The sequence below is a fragment of the Haliaeetus leucocephalus genome, unplaced genomic scaffold (assembly GCF_000737465.1).
Source record: "Haliaeetus leucocephalus isolate CR32 unplaced genomic scaffold, Haliaeetus_leucocephalus-4.0 Scaffold140, whole genome shotgun sequence".
Taxonomy (NCBI): Eukaryota; Metazoa; Chordata; class Aves; order Accipitriformes; family Accipitridae; genus Haliaeetus; species Haliaeetus leucocephalus.
Genome location: NW_010972576.1, coordinates 15,762,184 through 15,775,774, shown reverse-complemented (window position 1 = coordinate 15,775,774; position 13,591 = coordinate 15,762,184). Strand labels below are relative to the sequence as shown.

The 13,591-nt window shown below is 40.0% G+C and overlaps 1 protein-coding gene across 1 annotated transcript in view; it reads right to left on the bottom strand.

The window, feature by feature from the left end:
• Positions 1–11,780: 11,780 nt before the first annotated feature.
• Positions 11,781–13,591, bottom strand: part of EGF (epidermal growth factor) — a 62,354-nt gene continuing 60,543 nt past the window's right edge. The window contains exon 25 of the mRNA XM_010586250.1: positions 11,781–12,091. Coding sequence (XP_010584552.1) covers positions 11,871–12,091 — 221 coding nt within the window. The 3' untranslated portion in view covers positions 11,781–11,870. The remainder of the gene's footprint in view (positions 12,092–13,591) is intronic.

Sequence of the window (13,591 nt, the reverse complement as noted above, 5' to 3'; positions counted from 1 at the left end):
ATATGCTTGTGTTCATACTGGGTTTGAGGAAAGATCAATGAAAGCAGAGGGAGCAGCTCCTGCAAAAGAACAAGAAGGAAAGGCGGACATAGAAAGTCAGGTTTGCACCATACCTCGCCGCCTGCCCCAATTAAAGGAAAGTTTAATCTGTGCATATGCATTCACATGAGGAATTTTTGCCAGTACAGCTGTTTCAGTTACAAATCACACCTGATGGCACTCTGACCCCTGTTTGTAGAACAGGTCCAGCCCTTGCCTTACCCCAGAGGCAAGTTTCCTCTGCTATAAAATGCAATATAGGGTGAAAACTTGAGGCACCAAGATCAAGCAGCCTTGACACAACCAAAGCCTTGTTATTTCCTATATGAGCCACTGGGTCTGGCACTGGCATGAACAGATCAGGCAGGGGGAACAGCAACTGGACTGACAGCTGCCAGGGTTGGCTCCACCACTTACTGGCTGGGAGCGTATCTCTCAGTGCTCTTGCTTTTCTTGCTACATGGCTGGATACCTTCCCAGAGCAGGGAGACAGGGGAAAAAAGAAAAAGAAAAAAAAAGTGTTTTACATAGGATTTTCCCATTGGAGAAGGATGTGGGTGTGCAATTAATTCTTTCCAAGAAAGCAAACATTGAGCTAGACAAGATTTTCTTCAAAATCCCATTGACACACCAATGCAACATTTAGCATGTAATATAGAAAAGTCTGTATGACACAAGGTGGTGTTTCTTTCTGACATAAATGGGCAGAAGTTATACATAATGCAAAGCCATAAATGCTGACAGACTTTTGCAAGAATGTTTACATTTATTTTTCATAGCCCCAAGAAATCGATCTGTAAAGACTTCCCATAAGAGACTGCATTTGGCCCTGAATTATTGTCCTGAGAGACTGTGTTCCTCTCTTCCATCTGACACATTTTACAGAGGATATCAGCATAAGGATTTGCACCTCAGCTGTGTCACGAGCAAAGAATTGCAATTGTTTTAATATGCTACACTGGGACATTTAAACATTGATAGTCAGGTACTACTTTACAACTCCCATTAGATTTGTTGTAAAGCACACATTTATGAAATAAAATATTGCTGTATTCACCCATAAAACTCTATTTTGTAACAGTACCAAGCATCTGGTTTTAATCAGAAGTCAGGAAATTCAGAGTTCGAGCTGGAACTCCATCCTTTCCTAAACTCATTGTGTTTAACTTCTGCAACTCAGATGTGAACAGGTTCTACAAAAGTCTCATTGCCCCTACTGAAAGCTAAGCACAACAGGCATACAGGTTTGGAGTTAGGTGATGCATCAGGGGCAATTCCACTTTTTGAGGCTTCCTGATGGAGCAACTGTAACAGCAGTAGTAAAGCAGGACAAAGAGACAACCCAGAACATCATTGCTAATAGTTTACACAATGGCATTAGTGTGTGAAGCAGGCATGTTTGAACTCAGCTTTCAAATCCAAGCTCTATCTGAAAATGGTCTTATATTTTCTAAGATTCTGTTTAAATTAATTTAACACTTCCTTTCTCTAAAACCACAACAGGGATTTTGCTGGTAAAATACAATCAGGATTGAGGACCAAAATAATTTTTTAGTGTAAATCTATTCTAAATCATTTTGTTCATGAGTGAAGCAAAAATCCATAGGAACAAAGAAAATAAATGAATGTAATGCACATAAACAAAGTGGTTAAATTAATGCTGGACAGACAGTTTTTTAGTGCAACATTTAATAATTTTTAGTTGATCAGCTTTGCTAGTAAATAAATGGATTTTCATTTGTGGAGGTTTTGCGAGCGTTGTACTATATATCTAGCATTCGCTCATTCATGTCAACCTTTTTTTTTTTCTGAGGCTTTTCTCTGCTCCTACAGCTGAGGCATGCCCTCAGCTAGAAGTTTGATTAAAAATTAGACCCTCAAACCCTCCTCAAGAAAATAAATGGAGTTTCAAAGTATAAGAAGAAAGTTTATTGAATGCAAACACTCTTAAAATCTAAAAACAACTTGAGAGTTCTACAAAACCAGGGGCTCCAGTGGCATTCACCAGATACTTAAAAGGAACCTTGACAGGTTCCTTTCAGCTATGATCATAGAATCATAGAATGGTTTGGGTTGGAAGGTATCTTAAAAACTATCTAGTTCCAACCGCCCTGCCATGGGCAGGGACACCTTCCGCTAGACCAGGTTGCTCAAAGCCCCATCCAACCTTGCCTGGAACACTTCCAGGGATGGGGCATACTCAGCTTTTCTGGGCAACCTGTTCCAGTGTCTCACCACCATCACAGTGAAGAATTTCTTCCTTACATCGAATCTAAATCTACCCTCTTTCCATTTAAAGCCATTATCCCTCATCCTATCACTACATGCCCTTGTAAAAAGTCCCTGTCTGTCTTTCTTGTAGGCCCCCTTTAGGTACTGGAAGGCTGCAATAAGGTCTCCCTGGAGCCTTCTCTTCTCCAGGCTGAACAACCCCAACTCTCTCAACCTGTCTTCACAGGAGAGGTGCTCCAGCCCCCTGATCATTTTTGTGGCCCTCCTCTGGACCCGCTCCAACAGGTCCATGTCCTTCTTATGTTGAGGGCCCCAGAGCTGAACACAGTACTCCAGGTGGGGTCTCCCAAGAGCAGAGTAGAGGGGCAGAATCACCTCCCTTGACCTGCTGGTCACAATTCTTTTGATGCAGCCCAGGATACAGTTGAATTTTTGGCCTGCAAACACACGTTGCCAGGTCATGTCGAGCTTCTCATCAACCAACACCCCCAGGTCCTTCTTCTCAGGGCTGCCTTCAACCCATTCTCTGCCCAGCCTGTATTTGTGCTTGGGAATGCCCCGACCCATGTGTAGGACCTTGCACGTGGCCTTGTTGAACTTCAGGAGGTTTGCACAGGCCCACCTCTCAAGCCTGTCAAGGTCCCTCTGGATGGCATCCCTTCCCTCCAGTCTGTTGACCCCACCACACAACTTGGTGTCATCAGCAAACTTACTGAGGGTGCACTCAATCCCACTGTCCATGTCACCAACAAAGATGTTAAACAGATCCTATACATTCACATAACTCTTCTCTGAAGCTTAGCCAAACCCTTGTGGTCTGCAAAGTTCTGCAAGAAAAAGCTTTTTAGAAAGTCCTGAAGGGGAAAACAAAAAAAAAAAAAGCTGAAGGTCTCATACCCTGCAGGACTGGAGCTGTGACTGGAAATCTTGCCTACAGGTACCTGGCCTCTCAGGTTTCGCAACACTGATTCTGTATGTTCAGCGAGAGGGAGATGCTACCGTAAACTTACTATCACTTTTCTATCCAGTAGCCAGGAAGACAAATCATACACTTAGAATGATATTTACCTTTTAGAGTTTTAAAGAAAAAAAAAAAATGTATCCTACAGCTCAGAGTACCAGTTCATCTAACCACTGGATCCACTTTCATCTAACACCTGTAATACTGAAGCAATTCTCTGCTGTGTCCCTTTCGCCTGATAGGACAGAAAATGTTACATTAACTTACACATTTCTGGGAATACCTAAAGTTCCTATTTGAGAAAGTGTCAATTGATATTGCTTCTTAGCCATGGTGGTGAAGAAAACAAATGGTCTTCCTACATAAATCTGTGTGTTTCAAGGGGGCTAGGTGGTCACTCAGTAAGACAGTATATGGTAAGCAGATACAGTTCAGGTAGGTAACCAGCAGAAAGGTGTGGATATTTGATCTACATTCTCTATTAGTTTGAGTGCAACAGTGAGCACATGTATAAAGCACAATCCAGCGTGAATACAGGTTGCAGAGTGGCCTGACCACTGCCCAGAGCTACTGAACTGAACCCAAAGAGGTAGCACACACTGCATTCATCCACAGGCTGGGGCAAGAGTGAGACTCTGTACCCTTGGAAAGAGCTCAGTTCCACTGAACACTACATTCAGCTTTGTGATATTTCTTGGATATATCCATTGTCCATTAGTATAATAACATAATCTGTTCTACTAAATCCTTAAAACTAATTCACTATGTGCTAATGTAAAGACAGAAACACACAAACTTGCATACAAAAGAACCTCAAAACATTGCACCAGAAATGGTAGTTTCACACATAGAAATAGTGGAAAGAGAGGTCTAGAAAGAAGAGTTTATATTAATTTATGTCATATGAGAGATGATCTGGATTTGTCTTCAGGAAGACCTGTTCTGATGAACCATTGCCTTTAACCACCGTTTCTTCATTCTCTCTCCCTCTTCTAGACCATTTGCAGAATAAATAACCTCCCTATTTCATTCCTATTTTTATGATGAGATTTGAAACCTGCCAGCCATTGTCAATTAAGGTGTTTCCCATCCTTCTGGGCATGTGTTTGGCTTTTGTTTTTGAAGCAGCAGGCTGTGGATGCTTGTTATCTATGCACAGCATGCAGGATAAATGCAAATGATTAGTAGTGTACTAAATATGACCCTTTGATTTTGCAGATGGGAAGCAGAGGGATACTACCTGGGTTACAAAGCCATCTAAACCTAAGGCTGAATGACCTGTAACAGAACAATGGATGGTGAAAAAAAGTAGCAAAAAACCAAACCAGAAGAAAAAATACACATTAAACTGGAAAAAGGTGAAACGTGAAATCTATCCCTTTTCTATAAACACATGTGGAAAGAATAACACCTAGCCTTTTTATTCTTGGCTTCCCCCCCCCCCCCCTTCACATTCCAAGAGAAGATCTGCCAACTTTTGGCCGTATCCGTTTTTCTTCTGTTGTTTGCCAGTATTAGTGCACTCTAGCAGACATTCTTTCCTAAGACTTCAAAACGAGTCATTTGTTAGGTCTAACTGTTTAAAGAACCCAGCCACTTTTCCCTCCTTTGCTCATAGCAAGCTGGGTGGTACACAGCACATTCGCATACCCGAGCTTACACCCTATGGCTTTGGCTGAAATCTTTAATTGAAAAGACTCCTGAACCAGACTTCACACTGCATGCTTTGTGTTATTGTAGATCAGAAGACCTCGCACCAATACATTCAAATGCTTCTAATGCTCCCTTCATCCTAAAATATACACTGAGGCAAACATACCTGTGTTTTGCTTATTGAAGCCTCCTGATGCAGAGCTTCAGTACTTCTGTTCTGTAAAGCATTGCTAAAATCTTAGATCTGGATCTGCTTATCATTACACATATAAACAGAGGGTGAATTCACCTCTACACAAAAGGTTAGCACAGATTAACTGTTTGAGGATTTAAGTTGCACTCTATGGCAAACAGGCTCTAGACAAAGGGCTGAGTTTTACCAAGAAAGATTAGTTAGTTAACATCACTCAAAAATAAAATATTGCGTGAGTTCGGGTGTGCAGTACCCCTCCTTTGTGTATAATAATGTGGGAATGGGGTTAGATTCAGATCTGGTGTAAAACAAGTCAACAGTAACAACTGTGCTAAAGCTGCGTCCACTTCAAACAGGTCTTAATCTGTCTCTGGAGCCGCAAGAAATGTAAATCTCAACCAGCTTGATTCCAAGTCCACTGATTTTAATGTTAATTTTGTTTATAAGAATAGCCCTTCTGTGGGAATTTCTTTCAAAGATCAGAAAACACTCCACACGGAGAGCTATTAGACTATAGGTAAGAATTCTTGTGTGTGTCTCTCTCTCTCTTTCCTTCCTTCTCTTTTTTTCTTCAAGTGGAGAGGAAGCTTGCAAGGACCTGCTAAGTTATTTGCCTGACCCCACCCCACGAGCAGTGGAGTGAGGAACAGAACCAAGAGCTCTTGATTGCTCACTACCACTCTAATGTAGCAGCATCCTCAGCCACAAAGCTCTGAATTTGCATTTTGAGGGAACGTTACATGAGATGAAGAAGAGGAGTAGGGAACCATGGGCTGGATGAAGACTTTAGGTTTGGTTTATTATTACATCCAGCCACAATGTAGATCAGATCCAGACCCAACTGCCTCAGCATTTGGTAGTGTTCAGCTCTGGGGTCATGGTTCACTCACTATTATGAAAATGGGCTCATGGTGTGTTTTGACGTACTTCCTACAATTGATACAGATTATTAGGTATGAGAAAGGAGAAAAGAACTATTATGATTACAACATATAATAAGCAGTAGGGGGTGCCTTGTTATATATCTCAGTCTCCCGGAGGTGGTGTTTAGCACATTTCTGCGTTTAAGCAAACAAAAGTCTCTTAGAGATCAAAAATCATTGTATAGTGATTAACGATACTGAGAAAGCCAAAAAATGGACAGTTAATACCATGTTTAGGCTCTCATTTAGGAGATTTTTCAGAGAAGGGTGTTACTTAAAACTAACTGCTGTTGACCATTGGAGAAATGAGGAAAGATACTATAATCTTATGCAATCCCAGTTTTGGTCTGTTCCCTTGACCTGGATTAACCTTTTTCCTTTTATCTGTATTTTAATTCCAAACACCTCGCTTGAATGCAACTGTATCCAGGTCTCTGCTAAAACCTTTGATGAGCAACACTAAGGTCAGCGGAAATAAGTTTGAACTCTATTATTATTTCATACCAATACTGTAGGGATCCTTGAATCTCCCAGAATTATTAGTGATTTTGGTCTCCAGTGAGTTGTTCAGCATCTGGCTGTATTTAGTTTATTGATTTCTTTTTTAAATGGTTACCTGTCAAGAACCATTTAAAATACATGTTTCTTCTTCTGAACTTACTATTTACAGGCACACACGCGGCACAAAGGCTACACAGATCTGGACCCAACTTACTTTTGTAAACAAGAAGTAAACAGAAAAATGGCCATTAAAATCTTAGGCTAATTATTTCTATTTCTTTCTTGAGTGAAAAAAGTTTAAATTTATATATAGCACACTTTCACTACTCTTACGTTATGACTAACTACTCTTAATAGACTAATGAAATGTCAGCTGTGCATTCTCTCAGTTTATTACATCACACTCAAATGTACTGTTTCATGCAATCAATATTAACAAAGATCATGTCCATTAAAACGTGCACACTGTTCTGTAGACAGCACATAAACTTGTTGGCTTTAATCAATAAAAAGCCCAGAGCTGCTCAAAAATTGCTGGGTCATGAAACTACGAAGCTATTAAACAGTGTTGGGTTTTTTTTTAATAAATCTCTTTTTTATATGGGCACGAGTAACTAATTCTTTTATAAATTATTAAGTATTCTTTTCATTGTTTGCATCATATTCATACCTAGGGGACTTATTAATGGACCAGAAGTCCAGCTGCTCTGTTTCCAGTAGCTGCTCACATAAAAGTGAGAAATTCCCTTACATGGTGTCTTTGACTTACTTTTAACACCATTCCAAATTGGTCTGGATAAAGGCCATGTGGGTAAGGCCAATATTGCTGCATGGACTGAAAACTGGCTGGCAGACAGGATCCCATAACTTGTAATGAGCATACAGTGAGGGTCAGACTGATGGGGCCAGATTAAGGGTAACGTGGACAAGACTACATGTGAACCGAAGCTCCTGGAAGGCATGTGGTACAAAGCTGGATGCTTGGAAAGGTAACAGTGTCATGCAGTAGTGGATAAGAGCAAAACCAAGGGTCTAGGATGAAGATGTTCTTAAAATTAATCTTGGAGACACACCCTAACTTCTTACCTGGAAAAAAGGTAGCTGCCAGACTACAGGGTCTTGATCTATGAAGTGTAGAAATTCCTTCTAGGCTTTGGTTTAGCTTCTGCTTGTGTCTAATAGAATGAAAAAGACAGAACCATCCCCTCCAAAAAGAAAGTCGGCAGGGAGAAAACATTGTGGTTGTAATACCTAGGCTTGAGGAGGAAGACTCGATAGTGGCCAGGATCCCAATATAGAAGCACTTCTACATCTTTATAGATTATTATTGTAGCAGTTGCCTCAAAAGTCAAGTTCCAAGCTCTTGAAACTGCAGGATATTGAGGGCCCGTGTGGCTGGTTAGAAGGGACTAAGGCTTTTCACTGGTCTGAGTCTAGTCTGCCTCAGTACTGAGGAGTGCCTGAAAGTTAATCCCATGATGAATGGTCTTCACAAAGTTGGCTGTTCCTGGTCCACATCAAAACTGGCATTAAACAGCGGTCTCAATAAAAGATCAGAGGAACGTGAGCCAACATATGCTATCACCCTTGCAGATTGTGTTTGGGGTGCATTCCTGGGGCTCGGGGGGGGGGCTTCTAATGCCACTAACATCTTTCCTTTTCACATGCACAGAGATAAAGATGGCAAGTTATCAGGGAGTGAAGCAATAACACCAAGTGTGTCCTGAAGACTAACGGAAGAGGGTAGGCATCACCCTGAAATAACATGAGATAAAATGACTCCCAATAAGAAAAAAACACAATATATGTTAACAAGACAGAGATTTCCCTAATCCATTCTGAATAATTTTTTTTACCTTTTTCCCTAGATTTTTTTTTTAAATATTTTCATCCTGAAAGACATTACCAGGATGGAATTTTTTTTGCCTGAACAGATAAACCTCTGCAAAGCTGCAAGTGACTGCAAAAGGGGCTTAAAATGAGATGTGTCATGTATCCCTATGACTAGGAACCATTGCATTGCCTATGTCCATTATGAATGAGCATGAATCATTCCTCACTTGTTCACGATGAAAATATGGCTTTAGAGAATTGAAATGTCAACTTCAATAAAGTCAGGGTTTACTAAACTAAATAAACTCATTTTCTCCCTTGCTTTTTACAATTGACCAATAGTTTTGTCACTTTGGACCTTGTCAAGCTTTCTCCCCTTACATTTCTAAATTCCTCTTTTACAGCTTAATATAACACATGTTAATTTCATTTTTAAAAGTCAGAGTATACCAGTAGGATTTGAGGTCTATACTGTTAGCTACATACCCAGAAAGTCTAATAATTTTAAAAGTTTGGGGGTTTTTTTTGCATACCTGAAAAAAAGTTTAGCCAAAAAACCTGAGAAACCTCCAGGATTCAACCATTTCACTTCAACTGATGTGCATGTAAAGCCTAAGAATAACATCTTGGAGACCAGTCTGAAAACATATTGTGAAGCCATGGGTAATATTTCCAGACAAACAAGCAACAACATTCATAACAGTCATTTAAATGTGCAAAAAAAGGAGGACATGGCTTCTACTGGTTTATGGGAATGTATAACTAAAATAATAAATAAAAACTTACCATATTCAAGCTGGGATCTGCCTGTGAGCTGCAGAAGATAATCCTTATTAGTATAGATTCTCTGAGCGGTGAATGAAAAACCCATGATATCTGCACATGCTGCACCAACACATTACACACTGTGGCTGTATGAAACCAATGGAGCTATCAACAAACATGACATGGGTTAACTGAAACCAAAATTTTGCATTCTCTTCTTTTAAAACAAGAGGGACACCAAGGATTTTTTAAAATTTATTTTATAAATCAATAGCTTTATAAACATACAAATAAACCAAATATATTATATTTGTGTTGAAATATCATTTCAAGGTTTTACATTAAAGATTATTTTGAGTTTAGAGCTGAGTTTAGAAAACATTTAAAACTCAAAACACCCTAATTACAAAAACATATCAGCTTAATTTTCCTATCTTATTCTGTAAAGAACACTATCAAATTTAAAATTAGATCCCTAGACTGAAGGAAAGCAAAGTAAACAAAACACAGGGTAGAATATGAAACTAATTTGTAAGGAGTATGAAACACCTTTGTTTAGACAAGAGTCAAAGTTACAAATCTTTTTTTCCTTTGACCAGGGAAACTTCCAACTAAATGTTGACTGTTATTCAACACAACTCCTTGATTTTAAGCATGCAAACATGTTTCACCAGAGATAATCAAAGTATGGGGATCAAAGTCATTTTACTGTCTAGCTCTCATGGAAATTAAATGCTTTACTGAATCGGGGCCTTTATAGCTGGACTCTCTTCCCATCAAAACCACAAGATCAGTGATGAACTGTGAAAGACCAGGGAATCCAAACTAGATGCTTTTAACAATGTTAATGAAATTAAACTATACTGAACTTAAAATCAAATCTATCAAATACTAATGGTTCAGCCCAGTGGTTGTCCTCTCCTGAACACAGTTTAATATGCCAACTCTCCCCAACCACTTCTCTTTTCATGGAAGTAACCTTGTTGCCATTCACAAAAGAGGATGCATCTTCATTGCTACTAGTTCCAACTAACCTCTGGAAACGCCTATTTTACAAGTTTATTCTGAATTCAGAACTGATGTGATTAGAAAACAGACTTAACAATTCAAAACCACCAGCAAAAATCACTTTAGAAGATAAACAAATAAGTGACAACCCTCTACACAACAGAGCATTATAATTTTTGTAATTCAGACACCTTGGGCTCAACGTTCTTACTGTTTACACCAACATAAATCAGAACCGACTCCACAAAGTTACAAGTGTGTAACTGTTTTGGACAAAAGGTAAGAGCCTTTCAATACTTTTTCCCTTCACTGGCCTACAGAGCTGGTAACCAAACAACAACATCCCATACCTTGCCGGCAGAATTCTAAAAAAAACAGAAAACAGGATGGTAAACACACAAATCAATAACATTTGCTACTATTATCCAGCTAATGAATTACAAGGAACGCAGGTGGTGGGCACTCTAGTGGAGTTTAAAGAAGGTGTCTGATAGTTACAGTAGTAGGCTTCAAAGACAGAGAACTGAGAGATCCCCTACAATGAAAACATTATTAGTAATCTAGCTGATTTCCAGATATCTTCCAAAACGTTCTGAAAACAGCCTTAGGAAGTCAAGACTAGTGGTGAAAATCACTTGATAAACAACTAAGCTATAACTCTGTATACAACAGAGCTTTATAAGTGAGTTAGTTCTTAGTAAATAACTGGAAGGGAACCGTAGCTGTTAGAAAGCCAGTTACAAGAAAAAATGGTGTTGTTTTCCAATTGTTCCCATGGATTTTACCAGGCAGCACAGATCAGTTACATGGAAGTCAGTCTAAACCCAGGTGGTTTTTTGTTTGTCCCACTTCTCCTGTTCTTTTCGAGCATCAACTGGCCGGACTTCTTTCCCCACACTAACTCCTATATAATGGACCAGGGTTTGCTGTCAGACACACTTCTGTGAGGCAGGGACAGCTCCAGCACATGCTTCCTCGCAGGGCTGAAAGCAGACTCAGGCCCACTGCCTCAGTCCAGAAACAATCCAGTAACGCTCTGAAAGACCAGTGTAGACTGGAAAATTTAATGAAGAATCACCTTTCCCCTCAAACATTACCTCTCACTTCATAGATGTGACCATCATTAATACCATATGCTCACAAACAATCCTCCAGCCCACCAAACCTGAGAAATACAAGATCCCATTTGGTGCTCACTTACAGAAGCAGATACAAGAATATCTGTGGTGAAGTCCAGGAAGTTACAGTGGCCTTACAGCAGTGCTGGGGAGAGGCTTAAAGTGTCCATGAACAGTATTTTAATAAAAATATTCATTTTTAACTCATTTTCCTGCATCATTTTCCATTCCAGTTTCTCTGCAGTTGTCCTTGTGGCCCATTTTCTAGGCAGTTTCTGGACTCTGTGTATGTGTAAAGACCACTACTTGCAAAAAACTCCATTAGAAAATACTTATCTCTGATAAATCACCCACTTGGCTGTTTTCCCCTCAATGTCCTTTTAGCAGGCAGTTAATGAAGTTAGCAGCAGTGACCCTTAAAGTGATACTTACAGAGTACTCATTGCTAATACATTGCTCACAGTAATTCTTCCAAGCAGAGATGACAGGGAAGGAGTGGCAAGGACTTCTGTGTTTTGTTTTGATTTGTGTTTTTTCTAAAGCAGATTTTAACGAAAAAATGAGGGTTGCTTCAGTGTTTCATGAGTTCCCATTCTCTACTGACTTCATCCTTCCTCCTTTTCCTACTGAAACCCAGGCTGCTTCTAGTCTGGCTGCATCAGCAGGCTGGCTGGGGCAAGCTCGCAGGGCTCCCTTTCCAGCAGGGACTTCGGGGGGATGCTCCAGGGAGCCTGGGGAGGGCCCTTTGCTGCTCCCATGGGCTGACATGATTTCTCACCAACGGGAATCTCTTGTTGACAGCCTTGTTCTTTCTTCTCTTCTGCCAAAGTCTCTGCTGCTTTGTCGTATGTTATAGGCTGTTCCGCTGGAGAAAACCAATATGTATTACTGAAAGCCATTTGAGAAGCTTCACAAGAACTAAGCTAAAAGAAAGCTAATGGCATCTTTGAGAGAGGAAAGCTATGAAAGGAAGCACAGAATCGGGTTCAGAAAATTACAAAACCAACTCATGTCGGGAGAACAAAAAAAAGAGGCAAAGTCAAGAACTTGCTTCAGAGTTTAAGAAATTACTTGTCCTAGGCAAATTTCATGGGTTTCTGTTTTAATACATAAGAATGGGAAAAAGCATGCCCAGGACAGGAAGACTACCTGCCTGGCAAAATTAAAGCCCCTGCTCCAAAGTCAAAATATCTTAGAATTATTCACTGGCATGGTATAAGAACTTTCTTTAACATGCTAGAAAAGACATCAGTTTATTTACCAGTCTTGTCTAAAATGGTTGAACCACTTCTGCTAAAATTTTCAACCAGGAAAAAATCAGACACCTGTTATGGGAAATTTCTGTTCCAATAGCTGCATCTGATAAAACTATAAATGAAAACAGAACTTCCTAATGGGAAACATCAGGCTTCCTTCACTGGACAATACAGTTCTACACATGTTCACAATATTAGTCCAACCAAGTAAATGTGAGGCATATTTTCTACTGATGAATAAAGTGACTTCCCATCATATGTCTACGGACAGGATGGGCAATTTGGAAAATCTTGTGAGATGCCTGCCCATTCAAGTATCCTCAGACATTTGTCTTTGTATATTTCTAAATGATGGATGCAAACCACATTCTCTAGTAATTTCTGTAGTTAGGAGGTATATATGGTAAAGAGGACAAATGGTTAAGGATATCAGTCTTTTTCGATCAGTTCTTACCATCTGAGCAATTAGGAGATTCAGTTGCCATCTATAAGGCAGCATTTCCTAAAACTCAGAGTGGCCCAGGTAGTAACCTGTGGGCCATGGAAGCCTGTTGTGTGCTTCTGTGCTGCCTGCTGCCTTTGCACCAGGTATGAGAGGCACAACTCCTTCATTCATATCTTTTTTGCTTAAGCACCAAACAATCCCCAAGCAGTCAAAGACCTCGTTTAACACAAAAAGCAAAACTGCAGTTGCTGCCTCAGGGCAAAAGGTTTCTGGGGAGACCTGGGCTTCTCACACCATTTCAGTTATCCTGCCTAAATGAATAAGGACTCATTCCATGGATATACATTCCCCATCAGTATGATGGGCATAACTTCACTTGCTATGAAGCAAACCTGTGAAGTTCTATACAAATGCAAAAATATTATATTATTACTATCAGAAGAAGCATCTGGCTTCTTATGAGTGTGAAAGCACTGCTGTAGTGTAATTTCTCATGAATAATCTGGTAAGTGAAGGACTGAATGGTCTCTTCACAGCAATACAAACACGGCTTCTGCTGTGCACAGCAGCTTTAAACAGGCCAGACATGTAATTCTAATTTCTCTGTCTCCTCTATCAGCCACTGCTCCTGCTGGTACAAAGGTGAGGAGAGATCTAATAAGGA